The sequence below is a fragment of the Cynocephalus volans genome, chromosome Y (genome assembly GCF_027409185.1).
Source record: "Cynocephalus volans isolate mCynVol1 chromosome Y, mCynVol1.pri, whole genome shotgun sequence".
Classification (NCBI taxonomy): Eukaryota; Metazoa; Chordata; class Mammalia; order Dermoptera; family Cynocephalidae; genus Cynocephalus; species Cynocephalus volans.
Genome location: NC_084479.1, coordinates 2,658,822 through 2,682,556, shown reverse-complemented (window position 1 = coordinate 2,682,556; position 23,735 = coordinate 2,658,822). Strand labels below are relative to the sequence as shown.

General features: G+C 49.1%; 1 protein-coding gene across 1 annotated transcript in view; it reads right to left on the bottom strand.

Moving 5' to 3' along the window:
- Positions 1–22,866: 22,866 nt before the first annotated feature.
- The window catches only part of LOC134368956 (fibulin-1-like), a 52,020-nt gene continuing 51,151 nt past the window's right edge, over positions 22,867–23,735 (bottom strand). The window contains 2 exon segments of the mRNA XM_063085194.1: positions 22,867–23,028; positions 23,167–23,342. Coding sequence (XP_062941264.1) covers positions 22,867–23,028; positions 23,167–23,342 — 338 coding nt within the window.

Genomic DNA, 23,735 nt, shown 5'->3' with positions numbered 1-23,735 from the left:
CAGACATTGCTGGAACAGATTGGCACTCTGGGACATGAGACCAGCCTGGATATCGCCCTTCACCTCTCTTTTCCCCTCTGCTCCCACAACCTGCCTCCTGAGACAGTGGCCGCTGCTGAGGGCCCATACTGGTTGCCACCTACATGCTGCAGCCTCTGCTGTCAGCAAGTACTGGGTGCTGAGCAGTCCAGGACCCTCCAGCCATCTGCCCAAGTTGAGGTAGCCCAGCTCCCCAGGAGGGTGAGAGGGCGTGCCAGGACCTGGGTGTCACAGGGGCAGAGTAAAACTCATCAAAGCGGTGAGCCTCAACCTACCCCACCCCTCCATCCCCTCCCCGACATCCTACCCCCCTTCCTGGAGCCAAGCCCCAACCTATACTGGGAAATCACAGATTCTTAATATGCCCTTAGGAGAGAGATATAGACTGTATATTCATGTACCTGAACCTGCACACTTCTGGAAGTTGCATTTATTTCTTAACTTTTGGGTTATCTGCACATCAGTCTTGGTTATAAGGGGTATTTGAATGCCACCTACTGGGCACAGGGGGCCTCCTCTCATTGGCAACAATTGTTCCCACTCCAGAAAAATGGAGGTGACATCTGGCATGTGACAACATTGCTTGCACTGGGTCGCACAGCACGCCACAGCTGGCTGACGGGCTTGCAGTACAGTGAGAGGTTTTGTCTGCTGCAGTCAAATTTCTCACTCATGACAGAGCAGCATTTCCCAGCCTCTTTGTTAGGCGGCTGTCCTGTGCACTGAAGGATGTTTGTCAGCATCCTGGCTCCACTCATGTAGCAGGTTGAATAGTGTCCCCCCAAAATATACGTTCAAATTCTCACTCTTAGTACCTGTGAATGTGACCTTGTTTGGAATAGCATCCGTCTTTGCAGATGTAACTAAGTTAATCTCAGGGCGAGATCATCCTGGATTTATGGTGGGCCCTAAGTCCAATAACAGGTGTCCATACCAGAGAAATGAGAGGGAAATTTAAGACGCAGGGACATGGAGGGGAAGGCAATGTGAAGTCAGAGGCAGAAATGGGAGCGATGCTGGCACAAGCCACTGAATGTCAAGGATCGCCGGCCGCCACCAGAACCTGGGAGAGAGGCACGGAAAGAAGACTCCAGAAGGGCCCAGCCCTGCTGACACCTTGATTTTGGACTTCTGGCCTCCGAAACTGAGAGAGAACACACAGCTGTTATTTTAAGCACTAAGTCTATGGCAGTTTGATACATGCAGCAACATCAGGAAACTAACATAACCCACTAGATGCCGTAGCATCCTTCCCCCATTTGGACAATCAAAATGTCTCCAGATATTGCCAGATGTCCCCCGAGGAGCAAAATGACCCCTGGTTGAGAACCACTGTGTTAGCATGATGCCCTCCACTAGGAAGGGAAGGAATCCCTGAACTTTGTAAACGCTGCCCAGCCTCACACACACACAACAGCACACGAAGGCTGTCGACATGCAGGACAAATGAGGAACGAGACTAGATGAGGGAGAAATGCAGAAATAAGCAGCAACGTTCCTTTGCATTTTGTTCTTGTTTGTTAGACATTCTGTCTACACCACCATCGGACACAAGCGGGAGCACTTTTTAATTCATTTTGATCACTGAACAATAAAAGAATTATAATCTTTGCTTCTTTGCAAGGTGGAAGTGAGGTCCCGCTTCCTGGAAATAGAAAGGAGCCCAGCGACCATCACACACACAGGAAGTCCCTCCTGTCACGGAGGCATGTGACCAGGACAAAGTCCATCAGTGAACAAAGGGGCTGTTCTTGCCTCCTGACTCTCGGCCTCTTCCACTACCAGTTAAAATGAGATGCCAACTTCAGCTCTACTTCTGGGAACAAACTTGGGCCATTTCCAAAAACAGTGGACAGTGTCATCGCTGGTTGGAAGCATGGGCTTGAGAAGTAGGCCACCTGGTTTGGGAGTAGAGCTCTGCCGTGCAATTCCTGTGGGAGCTTCCTCAAGCCCCCACACCTGTCCAGCCCTCATGTAAGTCCACGGTGGACTCAGCTCCGAGTGAGCATTCAGAGACACAACGAACATAAAACGTGTGCGGCCTAGACCTTGGCTGGCATAGTAAGGTGTGGAGAAATCTTTACTGTCATGATTCAGATTGAAGCGCATTTGGCAATTAGCCAGTGCACTTGCTGAGAACATAGAAGTTACTGGGCTTTGAAGGCACTACTAGAGGAGCAGAGATGCAAAATCTTAGGATTTCGGTTGCCCCAAAACACAGCGTGTTTGGGCAGAAAATTTTCAATTATCTGGATGAAGGATTGCCCACAAAAAATAGCGTGGGTAATCAAAAGCAGCAGTTAATCCAGAAATAACTGGCCTGCCATCAGCCAGGGCCATGGTAATAGAGAATTTTGTTGAATGAAAGGATGTTAAAAATGAATGAATGTTAGACAACTGCCCAAGCCGTGCCCCGCAGGATCCTCGCACAGGGCAGACACACAGATGGCCTGGGGACAACGGTCCTACCCCATCCTTGGAAATTTATAGTCCCAGTCTTAATTTTTATTTGGTCGTTGCCCAGCCAGTCAAGAACAAAGGATTTGACGTCAACGAAGTCAACATCACATTCTGTGCAACAGTCTTAAGGATGGGTCTTCAACTTTCCTGAATACTTGAGCAAAGTCACCAGGACCAGTTTTCCAGAGGTTCTGAGGGGTAGAAACATACTGTGTATTCAGTATCTCTTCTATTTACAACATGCTTGTTGAGGACTCTGTGCTTATTTTATTTTTTAAAATAGAGTTCAAACATTTAATTTTTAATAAGATGCCAATGTTTACACAGAGTGTTAGGATTTAAAAAAACAACACGTTGCTATGTGGTCATTCCAACACCAAATGCGAATATATCTCATAAAAGTCTCATGTAGGCTCGTTCCCAGCACACCTAGGGTGGCCAATAAATAGTTATTACCGTGCCAGTGAAAATGGGGTCTGGTTAATGTTTCCCAAGTTGCACCCAGACTTTCTCCTCATGCAGCTCAGTTCAAAGGTTATAAGCTGAGTCTGATAAAACGCTGCCCATGTGAAATTAAAATGAAAGCATAGTATGACAACTCCGTGGCAATCCAATAGTTGTCCTCCTTGGGTTTCTCATCTTTTCCAACTCAGCATCTGATAATGAACACTGAGCAGAATTTCCACCTGTTGATAATTCAAAGTAATCAATTCTCACCCAAGTGAAACAAACTAACATTTTCAGTTTCTGTGACTTATTAGGATTCAAAATATAGCTATTTCCATGTCTTCTCCTTTGTGAGGTCTTTAGGAAGCACCGAATAGAGAACTTTGAGGCTGTCTGGTTCTAAGTAACAGCAAGTGCAGAGTATTGCCTGATTTACCTCCAGTGCATTTACCTTTCCCTAAAAGCCACACAAACATCGGCATTCCCAGGGGATGCACTGAAAAAACACTGAGAAGAAATGCACTCGTCACTTTCAGTATACCCTTTATTTGGTGTCTTCCTGCCACACAGTTCTTTAGTAATAACAGAGGGAGGGTAAGAGGTGTTGTGCATCATTACAGAATACCGTTTCCACTATGCATTTATGGTTTTTTACATTAAAAACTGATTCAGAAACAAGCCAGCAAGTTCTGCAAATGTCTAAAGCCTTTGGTTCTGGAAAAGAAGGGGAAAAAAATCAAACATTATTCCCAAAAGACGATTATTTCCCCTCCACATCCCCGTTCTGCTCATCAGATCATCAGGTAAAATGGATTAAAGCTGTGCATTTGGACACAGCAAGTACCCTCAGACTCTCTACCTGCACACTCTCAGGAGGATGAGGGGCAGTTTGCAGCTCTAAGTTCCCCACGGAGTCGGTCTGAGCCCCTGCCAGTGCTTCTCGTGCTTCTCCTCTCGGTGCTTCTCCATGGCTTCAGCTGGATTAGGAGAAAAGTCTGTGGTTTCACTGACCTTTGGCTATCTTTTCACTGTTTTCATGTTCCCTTTTGAAGCTACTTGTTTCAGCTGGAAGGACGTCCTGGATTCTGTAAAGCCAGGCTATGACCAGCACTCTCCCATTACAGGCCCACATGGGAATGAGAGAGAACTGCAGGAAGCAATCTTTAACACTTAAAGTCCAGGAGACTCCAACTTCACTTGCAAATATTCCGTGGAAACCCCGACAACACTAACATCAGGATCTGTTACTCAATACTTAAGTGCTGTGAATGAGACAATGAATTTCATTCTATTAAAGGATCAAAGATTAAATTCTCTACTATTGGCTGGATATTTCCACACAGAAGTGCTATGTGATGTTACTTTGGAGGGGGCCAGTTAAACACGGAAACAATTTTTCCATAGCATGTCAGCATGATCTGACTTAAAATATTTTAATCAAGGGAAAATATATTTTCCTACATTAACTAGAACTTTCACAGAAACCCACTTGTAGCTAGATTTTTATCCAAAATGAAAATTCTCATTAGGTTTAAGAAATGATGGATTCTACCAAGTAAAAAAATGGGCAAAGGAGTTGAATAGACATTTCTCAAAGGAAGACATACAAACGGCCGACAGGTATAAGAAAAAATGCTCAGCATCACTAATCGTCAGGGAAATGCAAATCCAAACCACTTTAAGGTATCACCTCACCCCAGTCAGACTGGCAATTATAAAAAAGACAGAGAATAACAAATGCTGATGAGGATGTGGAGAAAGAGGAACCCTCCTGCACTGTTGGTGGGCATGCAAATTAGTGCAGCGCTTACGGAGAACAGTATGGCCGTTCCTCAAACTACAGATAGAACTGCCATAGAATCCAGCAATCTCACAACTGGGGATATATCCAGAGGATTGGAAATCATCAGGTTGAAGGGATACCTGCACTCCCATGTTTATTGCAGCTCTATTTACAATACCTAGGCGATGGAACCAACCTGAATATCAATTGATGGATGGCTGGATAAGGACATTGTGGTACATATACACAATGGAATACTACTCAGCCATAAAAGAGAATGAAATTCTGCCATTTGCAGCAATGTGGATGATCCTGGAGAAAATTGTTCTAAGTGAAACAACCCAGGTACAGAAAAAGAAATATCACATGTTCTCACTCATAACTGGGAGGAATCCATAAAAAAACAAATAAAAAATAAAGAGAGACAGAGAAAGAGAAAAAGAAACAACCATCACAGTAATACACTGAACTTTTAGAGAGAAAAGGACCGTGGTTAGTAGAGGTGGAAAAAGGGAGGGGAGGCAGGGGAGGCTAACAAGGAATTGATTAATGGACCCAAAGAATAATTGTGTATTGTTATGATGAATAAGCTAACTAACCTGATCTAACCATCACACAATGTGCACAATTATAGAAAATCAATCTTGTACCACACGTGTATGTATAATAAACTATCTTTTAAAAAAAAGAAACGATGGATTCTAATTGGGAGCTTCAATGTCAAATCGGAGACCAGGGTTGGGCAGCAGGAAGGTTCGAAAAGCATTTGGAGTAAAGAGGACAAGAAGGACGATAACGGACATGATGATGGCATCCCATACAGCAGACATCAGCCCCTCCCAAGGACCAATCCCCCTTCCTTATTAAAAGAATCTGAATTTTGTTCAGAGAGTAATGTGCCTAATTAAAAATATTCCCTCCCACTCTCTGGTGGGGAGCCGTGTGATGGAATTCCGGCCGGTGGGTGTAAGTAAGCCAGGCATCTCTGGGAAAGCTCTGCCTTTTTCATATACACACTGCTTCTTCCTTTGTCTTCCCTCTTAGAAAGCAGACAGGATACCTGGAGGTGCAGCAAGTAGGAGGCAATAAGCCAAATTACGAAGGGTAAGGACGGTGGGAAAAATCCAGAAGTGTGGATCCTTGATGATATTGTGGAGACAGTCCCGGAGTGCCCACCTCCTACGTTTCTTATTTCGCCCTTCACTTTATGTTGGGTTTTCTGTTATTTGCAGCCAAACGCACACCTAACTGATACATCAATGTCCAATGACAATGAGATTGAAAGGATGAGGATGATTCAGTGAAAAGGAAGGGACAAAGACTAAAGTGAAAGGGCAAGTGGGATCAATCTTACACAGATTGTAGAGTGCCCCTAAAACACAGCTTAATTCCTCCCTGCAGAAAAAACAGAAGTCCTGACTAAAAGATTAAATGTGTCATTACATTCAAGTACGAAGATGCCCAATGTTGAAATTGGCCATCTGAAATTTAACTCTGTCTTTCTGTGCTGTGATTGCTAGTATGAAAGTGCATGCTTATACATTAAAACTGAAAATTTTGCATCCTACAGAGCAGAGAATGGAACAGATTTAGAATCAATTTAGTATTTCTCTTGCAATCCATTTGGAGGAGTTCCCACTGAGAACTCACATGCTTCACCCTCTGCAAAGCCATGTTTGATAAAGTATGGAAAAGCCTGGGGGCCCAGGCAGAGACCTGCTGCAGGGGACGAGCCACTGCAGAGGCCATCTATTAGAGCAATGCCAAGCAGGAAAGTGGGGTTGGAGCCCTCATGGAGAGCCCCCACCAGGGAAATGTCTAGTAGAGCCAAGGCAGCGGGACCACCATGGACACCCCAGACTTATGGAGCTACCGGAGTGGAACACCAGTCTGGAAAAGTTGCAGGCACCAGTGCAGCCCACTGGGCTGCACCTGGCAGAGCTGTGGGAATGAGGCTGCCTAATGCTTTGGGGGCCCAGATGCCCAAATGTGCCCAGAATGCAGGACTTGGAGTCAAAGGACATTATTTTGGGGCTTGAAGACATAATGTCTGCCCTGCTGGATTTCAGACTTGTTTGGGGCCTGTTTCTCCTTTCTTCTGTCCTATTCCTCCCTTTTGTAATGGAAATGTATACCCAGTGTCTGTTCTACCATTGTATCTTGGCAGTAGATAAATTTGGTTTTGTTCTTCAGGTTCACAGCTTGAAAGACTTTCGCTTTTGGTCTCAGATGAGACTTTGGACTTTTAAACTGGTGCTGGAGCAAGCAAAGACTTTTTGGGACTGATGGGATAGAATGATTGTATTTTGTATGTGAGAGTGACATGAGATTTGGGGGCCATGGTCGGAATGATGGAGTTTGGATGTGTTGTCCCCTCCAAAACTCATGTGGCAGTGTTGGAAACTGATTGAGTCATGGAGGCGGATCCCTCATGAATGGATTAATGCTCTCCCTGGGGAACGAGGGATTAATGAGTGAGTTCTCGCTCTATTGGTTCCCGCAAAAGCTCGTTGCTTGAAAAGACCCTGGCACCTCCTCTTTCCCTCTCTTGCTTCCTGTATCCATGTGATCTGCTTGTACCTGCTGGCTGCCTACCACTTTTCTGCCACGAGTAGAAGCAGCCTGAGGCTAATGCCAGATGCAGCTGTCCCAGCATTGTAAGCCAAATAAACCTCTTTCCTTTATAAATTATCCAGTTTCAGGTATTCTGTTATAGCAACACAAAACGGACTAAAACACCCATGGTGCTAGTCTTGCGTGGAGAAATGATTTCTTCACACTCATCATGGTGGGTGCCCTGATTTTGGTTAAGAAACTGATTGATAAGCAAAATAACAGTCTAAAAATAGGAGCAAGAGATGTGCTGGTTGTAAGTGGACCACTGGCATACTCGCAGTTTTCACTGGGTTCAAATTTAGTTTCTTTTTCTTTTCCAACAAAGTAAGTGCAAATGTCTTTCGTATGATGCAGTAACACAGCAGAAAAAACTTTGGGAACCAATAAGCAAGGACACTGACTTGCCAACACCCCTTTGCCTTTTGGACTCAAAGCTTCACGTGCTTTCGTAAGTGAGAAACATCAGCCTTGAGTAGAAGGGGTGAACGTTTCTTGGTTTGGCATTGGTGTTCCATGTCCTTGTACAAACCACATCAGTTACACCCACCCACATGCCCCCACAGCAGTTAGTAAACTCATTAAGAAACACAGCTTGAAACGCATACAGGGTTAAAGCTATAAAATGCCTACTCATTGATGTTTTGTTTTGTTTTTTTTTTACAAAAAGGTTTCATCCTTCTTGCCCTCCTTTCAAATAAAGCTTTTGTTTCAGCTGCCTCCAGTGCATGCACGATCTTTCCCTGGGATAATAATGTATCATTTATTTATTTATTTTAAAATAATACAGTCAGTGTTTTTCTCAAAATAATTGCCACCTTGTCGCTAATTAAACATGATGGATTCCGGGTCATGGTTTGCCATCTGGGCCATATGTCTCAGCACGTCCTTTTTTGTGATGATGCCAAGAAGTCTCCTGCAGAAGAAACAAAATAGAAAAAAAAGGTCAGCCTTGCAATATTGATTCAACCCTGTCCCTAAACCCCAGTGCCTTTCTACCCGGGCACAGGGATAGACAATGTTTCCAAGCCTCCTTTGCAGTTGGGCAGCCCAATGCAGCGAGCTCTGGGCGATGGCCTGTTGGTGTAGATGACAGACACCACTCCCAGGTCTCTGCACATTTCCCCACTCTCTCTCCTCATCTGGCAGTCAGAGGCAGAGGAGCTAGTGAAGGACTCTGAGTAACAGAAGACTGACTTAGGAGCCAACAGATTCAAAGACCTGGATCCCTGAATGACTGTGTGGTCTACAGCCCACACACGCTGCAACCCACAGTGGATGTGATGTGTATGAAAAATAAACCTTTATTACTTTAAGCCACTGAGATTGCAAGCTTGTTTATTATGGCAGCAAACCTACAATGAGTGAAATACTCTCTTAAATTTCAAGACTATAATCAATTAAAAAAGGGCTTATGAAAGCCATTGTCAGAAACTCGATCACACCACAGAAATTCCAAGTATAAGGTATTTTAAGTATAAAGAATTTAAAGTATAAGATAAAAAATGGATTCTATTTTCAATTCTATCTTACCGGAGGGGTAAAGTTTGACATTCATCTCTGACCATATCTGTAAATTAAATTCCCTCCCCTTTCAAAATTCCGTTGTTTTCAACTTATAAAAACAATGCCTGAGGTCAAGTGTTCAGATTCCCATACTGGCCAGCCACCAAAAAAAAAAAGTTAACATCTAAAAATATGTATATAGAATAACAGCAAGGTCAGTCAAGGGTTTGGATTCCCATACTGGCGAGCTGCCAAGAAAACCCAAAAAACAAAAAACAATGCCACTTATCAAGGTTCTTTGTATAGGACCTCCTAGACTGTACATTACATAACTCCAGGAAATACTGTTCACAAATACTACAGTGCTTCCTGTGGATTGGATTGTGTCCCCAAAAGTCCCATGTATTAGAAACTTAATCCTCACTGTGACAGTGTTAAGAGGGTAGGAAGTCCTATTATGGTCATTGAAAGATGGGACCTTTGGGAGATGATTAGATTGTGAGAACCATGCCCTAGTGAATGGATTAATCTGTTGATCGTTTAAGGACGATCATTGGCATGGTCCTGACGGCTTTAAAAGAGAGCCAGTGGGGAGGTTAGTCTCTCTCTTACGCCTGCCATATTCACCATGTCATATCTTGCTTTGCAGTAGAGTCGCCACCAAGAACAAGGTCCTCACCAGATGTGTTCCCTGGACTTTGGACTTCCCAGCCTCCCAAATGGTGAGCAATAAATATTGTTTCTTTTACAAATTATCCAGTCTCGGGTATTTCTGTCATAAGCAACAGAAACGGACTAAAACACTGCTCCTTGGATTGTGCAGTGAACATCTGCTCAACTGTTCACAGAAACCCTCAGTTCATCATTTTACTGAATACTTAAATGACCACCTATGGGAATAAATCATGCCCTCTGGGTAAAACAGAAGGTTTGAAAGAAGGGGACATGCACGACTTCTTTGGGAAAAAAGTTCCATTGCCAAATAAGTTTACCAAATACTGATCACTATATCTCCATCTTACCCAAGAAAAGGGAAAATGGGAAGCAAACTATGGCAGTCTCGTACTGGAATACTGTATAGCTATTAAAAATAACAGGTTTCTACTCTGTGTTTATGTAAAATGATGCCATACCAAAAACAACAACAATCAGAAAACACCACTGTAATACACTGCTGTTTATTTAATTAAAGCCAAATTAGCCAAACTCATCTCTTACTAACAAATAGTGAATAAGAAGAGGGCATGCAGGTATTCAAATCAGTTACATCTAGTGAAATGGACACTGATCAATGAAACTATCAGACCAGAATTCTAACTACTTTATCTCTGACCACACTGCACCTTAAACATCCTTGAAAAATGTCATTTATTTCTTGCGTTAGTTTCCCCATCTATCACACCCGGGGAGACAGCAAATATGCCCCTTTCCCTCCATCTCTCAGAAACATCATCAGGAAAGAGAAAAATAGCAAAGGGGCCTTTAAAAGCATTCTAAACAAAAATAATAATGATGACATGGATTACAAAAACACGGAAAGAAAATGTCATGACTCTATAGTGATGAAAACAAACAACCAAAAAACTGGAGAGGAACACTTGATAAATCGAGAAAGCAGGACAGAGTTAGATGGTCAGCACTTTACAAGCCCCAACATAATAATTAGTTTAGTCAATAATTATCAATGGATAGCAAAACCATTGGGTAAATGTTGCTTAAAAACAGAAAATTCACATGGTCTCAAGTACTGTTATACTGATTATGTGCAAGGATCGAAATGTCCCTTTACAACAGAAGACTCTGATCATCACCACTTCATCCAGGTGTTGAGCTTAACATCAACCAAGTCAGAAAAGCTGACGTTACAGCATCACCTGTGTTGGAATGCTGCCCAAAACTACTGAAACCAAATTGAATCATGAGGAAGGAATCAGGTAAATATAAAAAGAGACTACTGGTCTGGACTTGTCAAAGAAAATCCATGCCATAAAAAACATACAAACAAACAAACAAGGCAGGGAACTGTTCTAGACAAAAGACCAAAGAGGCAACAGAACCAAATACAATGTGTGAACCTTGATGGGATTCTGGATTGAAATTTGAATATGGACTGGATATTGAATGATATATTGAATTATTGTTAATTTTGTGTAATTACGGTTTGATGATTTTGTAAAAAATACCGTTATCCTTAGAGGATGTATGCTTCATGCTTCATTCCTAATTGCCAATACTTGGAAGCCAGCAACATGTCTTTCAATAGGTGAATGAATAAACCGTGGTACATCCATACAATGGAATACTACTCAGCAATAAAAAGAAACAAGCTATCAAGTCACAAAAAGACACAGAAGAACCTTAAATGCCTACGGCTAAATGAAAGAAGCCAGTGTGAAAAAACTACATACTGTCTGATTCCAAGTATGTGACACTCTGGAAAAGGCAAAACTATGGAGACAGTAAAAAGATCTTTGGTTTCCAGGAGGTGGGAGGAGAGCGAGAGAGATGCATATGGGGCAGTGAAACTATTCCGTATGGCACTATCATGGTGGATACATGACATTTTGCATTTGTCAAAATCCATAGAAATGTACAATATAGAGAGTGTACCCTAATGTAAACTATGGACTTCAGTTCATAAGCATGTATCAGTATTGCTCCATCAAGAAATAGAACACACTAATGCGAGATGTTAACAATAGGGAAAACGGGAGGGACGAGGAGGGGGAATATGGCAACTCTGTACTTTTTGCTCAATTTTTCTGTAAACCTAAAACTTCTCTAAAAATAGTCTATTAATTAAAAGAAACAAGTAAACAAACAAAAACAAAACCCTGGGGGGAAAAGTGGTTGCCTGAAAGGAGAGGTGGGTGGCGAAGAGGGATACAGCTGGAACTGTTGTTCACTCAAGCTGTTTAGGACCACTCAACTTTCACCATGTTCGTGAAAGATGTACTTTAAATACATCTGTGAAACTTATCAAAGTGCAGTAAAATTAAAGATGTTCCATAAAACAAGATGCTGCTCTTCTAAACCTGCCAAGCTGAGTCCAAGTCCTTGTATTAGTCGGCTTGGGCTGCCTTAACAAAATACCACAGACTGGGGGGCTTAAACAATAGCTATTTACTTCTCACAGTTCTGGAGGCTGGAAGTCCAAGATCAGTGTGTGGGCAGGGCTGGTTTCTCCTGAGACATCTCCTTGGTTTGCAGATGGCCGCCTTCTCCCTGAGTGCTCACATGGCCTTTCCTCTGTGAGTATACACCCCTGGAGCTCTGGTTTCCTCCACCTCCAGGCTCGTTCAAGCATGACTTTCACCTCCTTGCTTTCACCTAGCCCGAACCAAGGCCAGGGGCCTCACGTCTCCCAGATTCCTTGCCACCATCGATCCTAGACCAGTGTCCCTTCAGAGCCACTGACACCTTCTTTATGGCGGGGAGGCAAGTGGGGTTGGAGGAGAGGAAGTGAGGAACACTCGCTGCCCACATGTGGCACCAAAAGCATCAGAAAGCCACCACCAGGGGCTCAATCCCATCCATCCACTTGGTTCTAGACATTTATTTGGCCTCTGTCATAAGCTAGGCACTGGCACCAGCTGGACTGCTCAAGTCTTCTTTGGCGAAGCATTCCCTGGCCCCAGTTTGGGTCACCTGGCACCCAGTGTCTTGCCACTGTGACAGTGCCTCTGTCCACTGCAGGGGACGTTCACAGTCAGCCTCCCCGTCCAGGGGCAGGGTTGGCATCGTGCTTGTCTCTGCCCTGCCATCCTCATCTAGGGCTGGGCAGGCACACAGCAGGAGCTCAGCCATGATTGCTGAGTGGGATGGAGGCTGGAGAAGGGGAAAGAAGGAAGGAGACGGGGAAGAAGGGAAACAGTCCTAGCAGCCCACAGTCTGGAAGGAAGATGAAACTCCGTCCTGAAAGAAGGGGCAGTCACTGCAGGCTCTGGGTGAGAGCGGCTCTATTTGGAATGGACACTCTAGCTGCAAAATGCGGGACCAAGGAAGAGGTGTGTCCCATCATGCCTGGCTTGTCCCTCTCACCTGCTGCGGTGTTTACCTTCCCACCTTTCTGAAGCCCCAGGAAAAAAAAGGAAAAAAGAAAAAAGGCCACGGTGCTGAGTTCAACTGTGTTAATCTTTCAAACTCTCCTCCCTGGCATTTCTGCTTCGGGTCTCAGACGCTGCTGGTATTCCTCGGCGTGTCTGTGCCTCTTAAAGATATAATTAAGCATTTTTTTTTTTCCTGTTAAAAAATGCAGGCCCCTCGGACTTCACCTTCATGTCTTGGCTCTGCTTTGTCAGTTGCAGCTAATGGACTGGGGATCCAGGATCCTGACACGAAGCACGTGGGTCCAACGGGGAGGTCTTCGTTGCCTCCTGGGGTCTCTGGTCCCCATTCTCGGCCCCCGAAGCCAGCTTCTGCTATTCAAAGTTGCATCCGATTGTCCATCAACTGTATGAAATGGTGAAAATCAGCGATGAATGGGGCTCCGCGTGAGTCTGCTGTCTCTGGCTCAGGACGCAGTCACAGCTCAGGCTCCTGTGCTGGTTCTGTACTGACCAGCTGCGTCACCTCACGCACACTGCCATCCGTGCTGAAGCTCGGCCTCCACCTCGAGAGCCCTGTGGTTCCAGCCGACAAAGTGTGATGGAGCGGACTGGTTTGGCAAAGAGTATTTTAGCAAACAAGATGATGAACCAAGAGATTGTGTAATATCTCATGCCAGTGGAAACGGTGTTTTTTAAAAGACAGCAATTTGAGTTAGAAAGGCAGAGGTAAAACTTTAAAAGTCATGTGACATCATAGAACAGGAAGCTGTCCCCACCTGAAATCACATTATGGAGTCATTTACTTCCTTGTTATCATCTGTCTCCCACTAAAATGTAAGGCCAAGGCCATGGGCACTCTCTTTCTTGGCTACTCTTGAGTCCCTAGTTCTTGGGACACACAGTAGGTCCTTGCTGCTACTTTGTGCCTGACACATATGAGGCATCCAATAAATGGCTGTTGAATGAATAGATGGATGAAAGATTAAAGCACTAAGACATGAAATTGAGAATTACCACCCACAAATGAATGCATTGGGAAGGAATGGCCAGTAGCCAAAGGTCACTGTTTTTAGACGTTGACCACTTGGAAAGGGAAAGGGCAGCAAGCGAGAGCCAGACCTCACTGTCTGGCCTCGGTGGCCACTCTGGGGAGCCTTGTGGATGAGGTGCTGGAATGGAGAAGCCGGGAGCCGAGAGCAGAGCCATGCGGTCTCGCCCCTCACACAGCTGGAAAGAGGCAGTCACCCAGACCTCAGTATATCCACCTCGCTAGAAGTCACAGTCCCCGCAGGCTGGGATGAATCACACAGAGCAAAGGCGGAGAGGAGCAATCAGGAGCAGGAAGAGGCGCTGTCAGCACCTGCACAGAGACGGACTAGTGTGGCCAGGTTGGGCGAGAAGCCCCACAGCAAGGAAGGTGGTTGGAAACTGAAGGGCGCCACATGCCCAGGCTTCCTTCAGTCCCCACCACGATGCGGAGGAGGGGAGATTATCGCCCCCATTTTCCTGGGGAGTGAAATGATGCTGAGAACAGCAGGCCCCAGATCATACAGCTCACAGGACCACGGGTTCCAGTCCAGCTGGGACTGACCCCAAAGCGCTTCCGTCCACAGCATCTCCTCCCTCTTCACCGTGCACGTGACATGCAGGACACTTCCAGAATGTGCGGCCCTTAGCTGAGTCGTAAACAGATGGCAAAACAGCAGCAAGGAACTAGGAATTACAGAGTAATTGGGCCTGTCTTTGGTGCGGTGGAGGGGACTGAGCTCCCTGTCTTCTCTGCTCGCCCTAAGCAACGTTGTAAACGCTTGCGAGGAAGGAGGACAGGTGTCTGGGCTGCATATTTAAAATACCAAATGTCACTCAACATGTCTCAGCAAAACTCGTCATCTGTATTTCTTGATTATTATAAATGTGCTCCCTCTGCAGGTGTCTCGTGAGCTAAACCAGACAGTTTGGAGGGGACAGCTTCCGGTAGCTAAAAAAGAGAGACACCCCCACCCCCCGAGCACAGAGAAATGTCAGCTTGGACTAAACCTCCTCAGCCTTCCTGTGTGACGTGGAAACTGGCATTCCTGCAGCACTGCATTATCAGAAAGCCCACTCCAACCGTCTCTCCCTCCATCTCAACCGCAGGCAGCTGGCATTGTTGTTACCTAAGGCTCATGGAGGAGGAAACAAGGCTCAGGGTGGGTGAGTGAGTTGCTAAAGATCACACAGCCAGCAAGCAGCAAACAGGACTCGAACCCAGACCCTGGGCCACTGCCCCTTCCACTGAGCCCTGTGGCCTTGCCACAGGAAGAGAAGGCCTGGGCAGTGTTCCAGAAGGATCTGCCATCTGATGCACCTACTTCTACCAAGTTGGCTAAAAATGACTATGATGGGAGGGTTAAGAAATAATCGTCCCTCCTTCCTTGTGTCCTCCACCCTGACCTCAGCCCCCCACCTACCTGCTGAGGTCCTCCCAGGCCCCAGGCCCAAACTCAACCTACTCAAATCTCTCCAGACACCCCCAAACACTGACCCACCCACCTCCCCCAGACCCACCCTCCACCCAGGGCCCCTGAGCCAGGAGCGTGGGGTCACCCCCACCAGGCCACTGGCTTCCATCGCCCATGTTCTGTCATCACGAAGGCCGACGAATGCTTTTATCTGCAGGTGTCTTGAGCCTCTCCTCCCTTCTCCAGCCCGAGCCCACCCTGCCTCTCTCAGGCCTCGTCGTTTTTCCCGAATGCTGACAACACCTGCCTCCTCATCCCCACGCACGTCCCACTGTGGTCAGAGCTGGGACACAAATCCGACCATGGGGTCGTTGTGGCTCTGTCTAAACTGCCCCCCCCAGCAAGTAAGATGCCTCAATTATTAGGCCTAGGCCAGCCCTGTCTCTCAGCACACCTGCTTCAGCCATACCGAACCCCTTATAATCCCCCGGAGATGACAGGGGCCACAAAGGGCACAGAAGAATAAGTCTTGCCAACTTGACATAAAATAAAAAACCCAGAAACCCAAGAGAGGGTCAAATCCTGCCTCTGCCTTCCAGGAGTTAAGGCTGTGCTACCTCCTCCTACAGACACGATCAAGGTCCCCTGGGGTTGAGGCTCACCTGGCACACAGCTAGTGAGTGCAGAGCAGGGACCCCACACCCAGCCTGCCTGGTGGAGCAGAGCACTCTTTTGTTTATTCACTTGGCAGGCACAGAGCACTCGCTTGGGCAGGTGCTGGGTGCTGGGGTTACGGACCCTGACCAGCTCTGGTCTGAGTCCTCGGGGAGCTCTCGGCCCACTGGGAAAGCAGGCACAGGTGAGAGGGGCAGAACAGGTGGGTAGAGGTAAGCAAAGGTGCTTTAGCAGAACTAGGGAGAAACGCTCACCCCAAACCGGTCACTGGGTGCTTGTGGAATCTTCAGCAACGGGCTAACCTTGAGCTGAACTTTGAAGGACAAGGTGCCAGGCAAGAAAGAGGCTGGGGCAGGGCTCATGCAGAGGGAGCGGCGAGAGCACAAGGCAGCTGGCGCTCTCAGTTTCCCCGAGTGGACAAGAGTAAAGGAGGGAGGGGAGAGAGAAGAGGCGTACGCGGACAGGGGCAGGGGCTGTATCACGCGGGGACGAGGGGCAGGGGCTGGATCACGTGGGGACCTTTCCCTGGAGCTGGACTTCAGCAAGGACGGACATGTGAGGTTTGCTGAGAAACATCACCTTCTCTTTTCCTTCCCGACGGGCACTGATGGGCCGGTCCAGGACAGAGGGGGGCTTCCCGCTGGCAGGGCCATGGCACAGAGCCCCCCAAGCTAGAGCAAGATCAGTGTCTCTTCATCCAAGCTGTTGTCCAACACAGGACAACAGCTGCTCTCCCAGCACCTGAGACACGCACACAGAATCCTCAGAAAGAGGATCATCTCACCACTGACTGAACATTTATTATGCACCTACTGTACGGAACATGCTCATGGCTGTCAGGGATGCAGAGGTGACTGCTGTGAGATTTCAGGGCTGGGCCATGCCTCGAAGAGTAGACCTCTTTCCTGACCGAGGTTGCCCAGGAAGGTCATGACAGTAGGAACGCCATATTGAGTCCCAATAAGCTGAGTGCAATCTGAAGTCATGTCACGTGGGCTGGAACCCCCTCTGTGCCTCAGTTTGCTCATCTGGAGAATGGGGATAATCACCTATATGTTTGCTATGAGAAGCAAGTGACATAAATGTATACATAACATGTTCAAAACAGTGCCTGGCACACAGCAAGTGCCATGGAGGATTTGCCATCAATTTGAGGACTGTGACACTCGGAGTTCTCAGCCTTGGTCATGGAGGGAATGTTCCTAACAGAGTCCATCTGGAAACACCTGACATCCCCCTCTGCTGTCGAGCCACAGGATGCTGTCTGTGACAGTGGCTGTCAGGGTCCTTTAACATATTTACGGTGGGCAGGCAAGGCCGTCGGAAGATTCACATCATCACCAGATTCTTTTTTTCTAATTTTGCAGACCATGCGTCTATTGCTGTTTAGCTAAAACATTTCGTTTTTTAAAAAACAGAATAATTTATGAATGTGTCTGTTGATATCAAAGGCTTTTCAAAAGGTGCAAAACAGAAGCAGTAAGAGGGTCACAAATCATTCCAGCTGGACACAGACCATCCCGGTGAGGCGCTCTGGAGATGCTAAGAGGCTGCTCTGGGGCTTGTTTTAACCCCTTGGTGACTGGAAGTCAGCAGGTGTGTGGGATCCTGCAGTCGGGCATGGGCACCTGCCGGGAGCCGGGCCTGGGTTACCTCCCAGCGGATGTGTCTGCTCTGTGTGTGAGCACACGTGTGTGTGCAAGAAACAAAGACAAGCAGGGCAACAGAGGGGAGCGCTGTACAAATGGACCCCATGTTGGCTCTAGGGACTTCCCTCCAGGGACTCAGTGTGGTGGAAGAGAAAGTCAAGTGAGAAACTCATAATGCCACACCTGCTCCCAGCGTCCTCCCTTCACTCTGTCCTTCCTGCCGGCACACATGCTTCTCTGCTCCTGTTCACGACAGACTTTCTAGAAGGAGCTCCCCAGGAGCACTGCCTCTGGCGTGCCCTCTCCAGTGCAGCCTCCCTCACCCGGCTCCACTGAAAGGCTTTGTCAGTGTCACCAGCAGCCTCGCCACGGTGACCCCTTGGTTCTCATGTGACTTGACTCTCAGCGGCACTCATGCAGTTTGGCTGCCCCTTGTCCTGCAGACACCTTCTGCACCTCAAGCTTTGTCCCCTTCCATCCTCCTGCGGGCCGTGACAGTCCCCGCCATGGCACACTGCCAACGCAGAACTGTGCAACTACCCAAACTCTTTTGGCCACGTGGTCTCTGTGCGGCAGACCCCCTGGGGCTCAGCATGGGCGGGGCGGCCTCCTCTCCCCACTACACTTTCTCCTTCAGGGGTGGCCGCTGGGGGGCTGCTGGGGCAGGCTGCACCCCAGTGACCCTCCCTGGCCTGGTCCTGGGCTGTGGCTTGTGGTTTGCTCTGGAGTGCAGCGTTCACATGGACAAGGCACCTCCTCGGGCCGAGCCCTGGCCCCTGAGCGGATGCCATTCGTGCCACTGTAGGTGCAGCACAGGCCGGCCAGGGCTGCCCACGGCAGGAGCAGGGAGGTTTGTGGTGGCCCCCTGTGGCCCCTGTGTGCCTCACTCAGGTGGGCTCAAAAGCAGAGGCTGTGCCCCATTAAACCCCACCAAACCCTCTGAGGAGGCCAGCTGCAGCTTGGGGGAGCGGTCACCAGCTGTGTGACCAGGGTGACCTCTGAGAGTCTCTGAACCTGACATTCCTCAGAGCTCTTTGGAGAATAACTGCTGTCGCCTTGGAGTTGTCATGCGGTCATGCAGTCAGGTACAGCACCGGGCCTGACACCTTCGACCCCACCTCTGCTCCATGGGGTCCCAGCAGAGGCAGCACAGAAGGTGTTTGCTCCCTTCCATCCCGCTGTCTCATCCCCTCTGAGAGGTCCTCCTGACCTGTCTTCCACCTCCCGCCACTCTCAGCGACACCACGAGCCTCAAGGCAGAATCGAGCTGCAGCCATCCCAGGCCGGGAGGAGGCTGGGCACATCACCCTGGGAAACAACTTGGCTGTGGGCCAGGGTGTGGCCCCCGGGGTGACAGGGCTGTGCCTCCCAGAGAAGAGAAAGCACTTAATCCCTGGGATTTGCCGTGAAAGCCGGGACAGGGCCAATCACTCATCACTGGGCAGGGACGGCTACGCTGTTGTTTTTAGGTGGAATTTCTGAATCTCGTTCGTAATGTGTACTGATCCCGGGCCAAACTTTCCAAATCAGGCTGCAGTACAGGGTCAGCAGCTCATGTTTAACCCCTTAAGAGGTAATGATTTTAAAGAGGCAATCTGGGCCCTGCGAGCTGGGATGCCTGATGGTGACTTGAAGCCAGATGGCCGGGGAAGCAAGGCGTTAAGGCTTGACTGAGGCCTGGCCTGGTTGCGGGAGAGGGACAGCTAGGTACGTATCTTTGCTCACAAGCCCTTATACTGGGGCTGCTGTGTACAGTTGAGCAGGGTGTGCACTGCACATAGACTAAGCTGTGAATGGTGCCCCCTAGAGTTTGGCAGCACACAGCACATCCAACTGTACGTGGCAACCCTGCTACACACCACTTCTCTCTAACTGAGACATTAGCGGGGACGAAGCCAACCCCTGAAATACAAGCACTTTCAGCTGCAGGAACTCAGACGGCAGGATGCTTGGGGAGCCAGCAGGCAGCTTCTGGAAAGCAGGATCTTGGGGCCTGGATATAAGTTTGCTCCCTAGCACCCAGGGCAGGGCCTGGCATGGAGCAGAGACCCAGGATGTTCTTGCTGAGTGAATAATATAATTCCAGGGTGACAGGCCTGGGAGCACGACCTCCACCGTCCTCCTTCAGGCCTGGCCAGACCCACCGGCCCGGGCCGTGGGACATGCCTATTAAAAGCCCCCAGGCGGTTGAGGCCACCCCGGGGTGAACGGTCCTGGCACGGTCCCGTGGTCCTTGTTCTGGCCTGCCGTTCCCTGAGGGGGCTCTGAGCTCTCACCAGCCCTCCAGCTCCACTCCGCCTCCTCCCAGTGGCTCATTCATCCTCCTGACAAACTCCTGAGCTGGGCCACTCTCATCCTGTGTTAAGACACAGCATTGCCTCTGTCCTCACAGCCACGCAAGGCAAGTATTACTATGGCAAGCTCACCGAGAAGAAAACTGAGGCTCAAAGAGGGCGTGTAACCTGCCTAAAGTCACACAGCTAGAAACACAGAACCAAGAATTGAGCCCACAGCATCTCACTGCAGCTGTATTTACTTTCTGCACCCAGCACTACCAGGAGCTCTCACATAAATTGCTTCATCCAACCACATTAACGGGAGTCTGTACTTAGGGCATTTACTTCCTAAACCTAATATAGGTAACTGTCTCTAAGGGGAGCCAGCTGGTCATTCAATTCTTCACTCGTTCAGACTTTCCTGGCTGCCTTGGTGCCTGGCCAGCTTCGCCCATGTCAGGAGCTAAGGCATGGTGCTTGTGAAGGGGCTCTGGGCACTGGAGGGTGAAGAGACTGATGGGTGGCACCAAGCAACTCCAAAGCAAAATGTCAGCAAAATCTCCAAATCCTGTCCCTGGGCTCAGGGAAGCCTCAGGCTGGGGACATGAGGCCGGGCCTCAATAATGTAGGGTGGTCCTTTCTCTAAGGCAGAGAGCAAAAAACATCTCAGAAATCAAATACTGTCTGTACACGCACTCACCCACCCGACCACACTCACCCCCACACACTCACACATATACACACCCCTCCACAGCCCCCCACCCAAATCAGACCGGAGGCCTTTCCCAGAAACAAATTTGCAGCATGCAGTGGGTCTGGATGTCGTCTCAGATGTGCAGACTGTAATCACAGCCATTCCCAGCCAGGGAGGATCCGGCCCCAGCCTATACACAACCTCCCTAAATTGAAGCTAACCCCAGCATCTGCCTGATGGGGGTGGTGCTGCCACACAAGCTCAGAGGGTTCCTGGAGGACCTCGATCCCCACCAGCCCCCGCCAGCAGATGGGGAGGAGGCAGGCCCAGGGGTCCAGGCAGCAGCCCCTGGTACAGCTGCCTGTGCAAGCAAGGATGAGCTGGCACTTGCCAGAAGGACTGGAGAGGCACGTTCCAGGACCTCATCCCTTCCTCAGAGTAGTGACATTTTGAACCTCATATCTTGACCGCATGAACGTTAAGAGAGGTCTGTACTCATAAAGGGGTGGCCCAGAACCCAAGACCCCATGGCCAGGAGTGTTGTGACTGTTTATAAAGTCTGCCAGGGACCCAGACCCAAGTATGCCAACAGACACCAGCCAGTGTAGTTGCCAGCTGCTGTAGACACCAGCCGGTATAGATAGACCAGAGAAAAATGGGACTTCACACAGGCCACAGGGATGAGAAGCCCTGGACTTGGGTGGCCCCAGATCTAACCCTGGTTCTCACACTCCCCATCTGGGAGATCCTGGGAAGTGACTTAGCTCCCCTGGCCTCAGTATTCTGTTCTGCTGAGTAGGGATAACCACCATCTCGTGCTGCAAGAGGCTGGCAGGTTAAATATAGCAGCAGGACCTAGAAGCGCCATGGGCAGTACATGCCTCCCAAGGAGCGTCCCAGACCTCCAGTGGCTCCCCATGGCTCACAGGAACGTCCACCAGGGCATGGCCCTGCCTCTCGCCGTGCTGCCCTGGCCCAGCAATGCCTCCTTGTTTGGCACCCTCCTACTTGGCCATCAAGACCCAGCACTTGTGTCACCTCTTCTGAGAAGCCTCCTCTGACTGCTCCATTGTCACATCTCTGCTGTCACAGCTGGCTGGCAAAATGCTGCTAAGTCAGCTCTGTTCGCGGTCACAACCCTGTAGGCCCAAGGATCAGGCAGGCCACCTGCAAAATTAGGCAGTGGGCCAACAAATAAACTAACCTCAATGTTCTCTAGCTCCTCTTGGCTTTGGTGAGGTTTTAACAGAAATGTTGGCAAAGCCTTCCCTCGTTATAGACGGATTTTGCCTTCCCTAGAGGAGCAGAGAGTCAAAAAGAGATGGTGATCAGGAGGGTGGAGGGAGGGCTGAGGCTCAGACACCAGCTATAGCCCAGCATCCCCGGGAGCCCAGGTGGCCCCAGGCTGCCTTTTGGTACTATCCGCAGGCTGATAATATACGGCCTGTGCCTGTCACGGCTGGGGCTCTCCCATTCGTCATCATCAGGAGTTATTACCTGAAAGACCCCTTCCTGGAGCACCCCCAACTCCAGCCTCTACCCTCAGAGCTAAGAATGAATCCAGAGCTGGGTAAGGAAGGCTTTGTAGTGGCCCGAGAATACCTCAGGCATTAACAGAGCATTTTTGCACAGGTTGAAAATGCATCCATCATTTTTCATTGACAGCTGGTTAAAGAGGAATGCACCGGGGCTTTACAAAGACAGCAGCTCAGCCCCTGCTGCACAGTCTCCTGATCCCCACTAAGAACTGGTCTTTAAAGGATACATTAGAGGAAGACCTGGCCCTTTCAGGTTCTTAGTCGACTGGGGTCGTTTGCTCCTCCTCCTTCTGTTACTCTAGGAGGACTGCGCACAGTAGCCTTGGAATCTGGTGGCTTGCATGCTGGTTATTTTTCTGGGACACCCAAATTCGCAGCAATTTTGCCCAAGTCAGCACGAGCCATCTGTGGACTCCAGCGGAGGGAAAGTGCAGTGTTTGGGGGCTCCCGGTCCACTTGGTCCCTGGTACCAAGTGGCCTTGGCAAGTCTCCTGTCCTCTCTGGCCTTTGCTCCCTCATCTGTCAGTGGGGATAATCCCACCGCGTCACAAGGCCATGGTGGTGACGAAACACTAGCTCCTGGTGCATTGTGGGTGCGAAGGGTTGCTCCCTCGCATACGTCAAGACTCAGCTCAGGCCTCCCCTCTCCCGGGAAGCCTTCTTGACCCCACTGCCAGTGTCCACACAAGGCATGGCCTAGAGTGGGCAGGTGTTCAGCGGGCACCTGTGAGTGGGCAGGTCTCCAGGGCTCAGGGGCTTCCCACGCCACAGCAGGGAGCAGCAGATGTGGGCCTGAGAGGCCCCGGAAAACGCCTTGTCCTCTCCACTGGCGGAGCGAGTTTCTGTCCAAGACGCTGCCTGAGATGAGAACTACGCTGCTGACGAGCTTGAAAACGTCCTGGGCTGTGGGCTCTTCCAGCGCACAGTCACTCGTTTAACTCAGTTCCCTCCTTTGCCTGAGGGAGGGAGACATTCAGGTCCCTTTCCTGGCGGTACTTGTGAGGACTGAATGAGGGCAGGGGTGAGTGCGCTCAGGGATAGGTGGCAAGGGGCCGGCGAGGCTTCGACCCCACGTTCCCAGGGCTGCTTCATGCCTGGGCCCGAGTCCAGCTGGGTGCTGGGAGAGCCACCTCCAGAGGCTAGGACGAAGTTCCCAGGGCATGCAGAAGTTACTTGGGGCAGAAGAGGAAAGCGCAGGAGGTAGAGGATAAGGAAGCCCAGGAAGGAGAAACAAGATGAGCAACCAGTGGGTACAGACAGGAGCACCCCCAGAAACTTGGCCTAGTTACCCACTCAGTGGGACCTGGCCCCCTCTGGCTCAGTCCTCTATCTGAGAGATGACACTGGCACCAGGTAAACTCCAGGAGCCCAGCCAGATGGCACATCTACAACATGCTGAGGAGTGCAAGGGGCTGGGGGCCCACCTGCTAAACGGGCTATGGGCAGGATGGATTCTCAAGGGCCAGGCTGGGCCCTCCCCCATGCAGCCCCAGCCTGGAATTCCAAAGACCAGGGCACCCGTGACCAAGTGCGGTGAGGGGAAGCCACTCGGTCCCTGTGGCCTT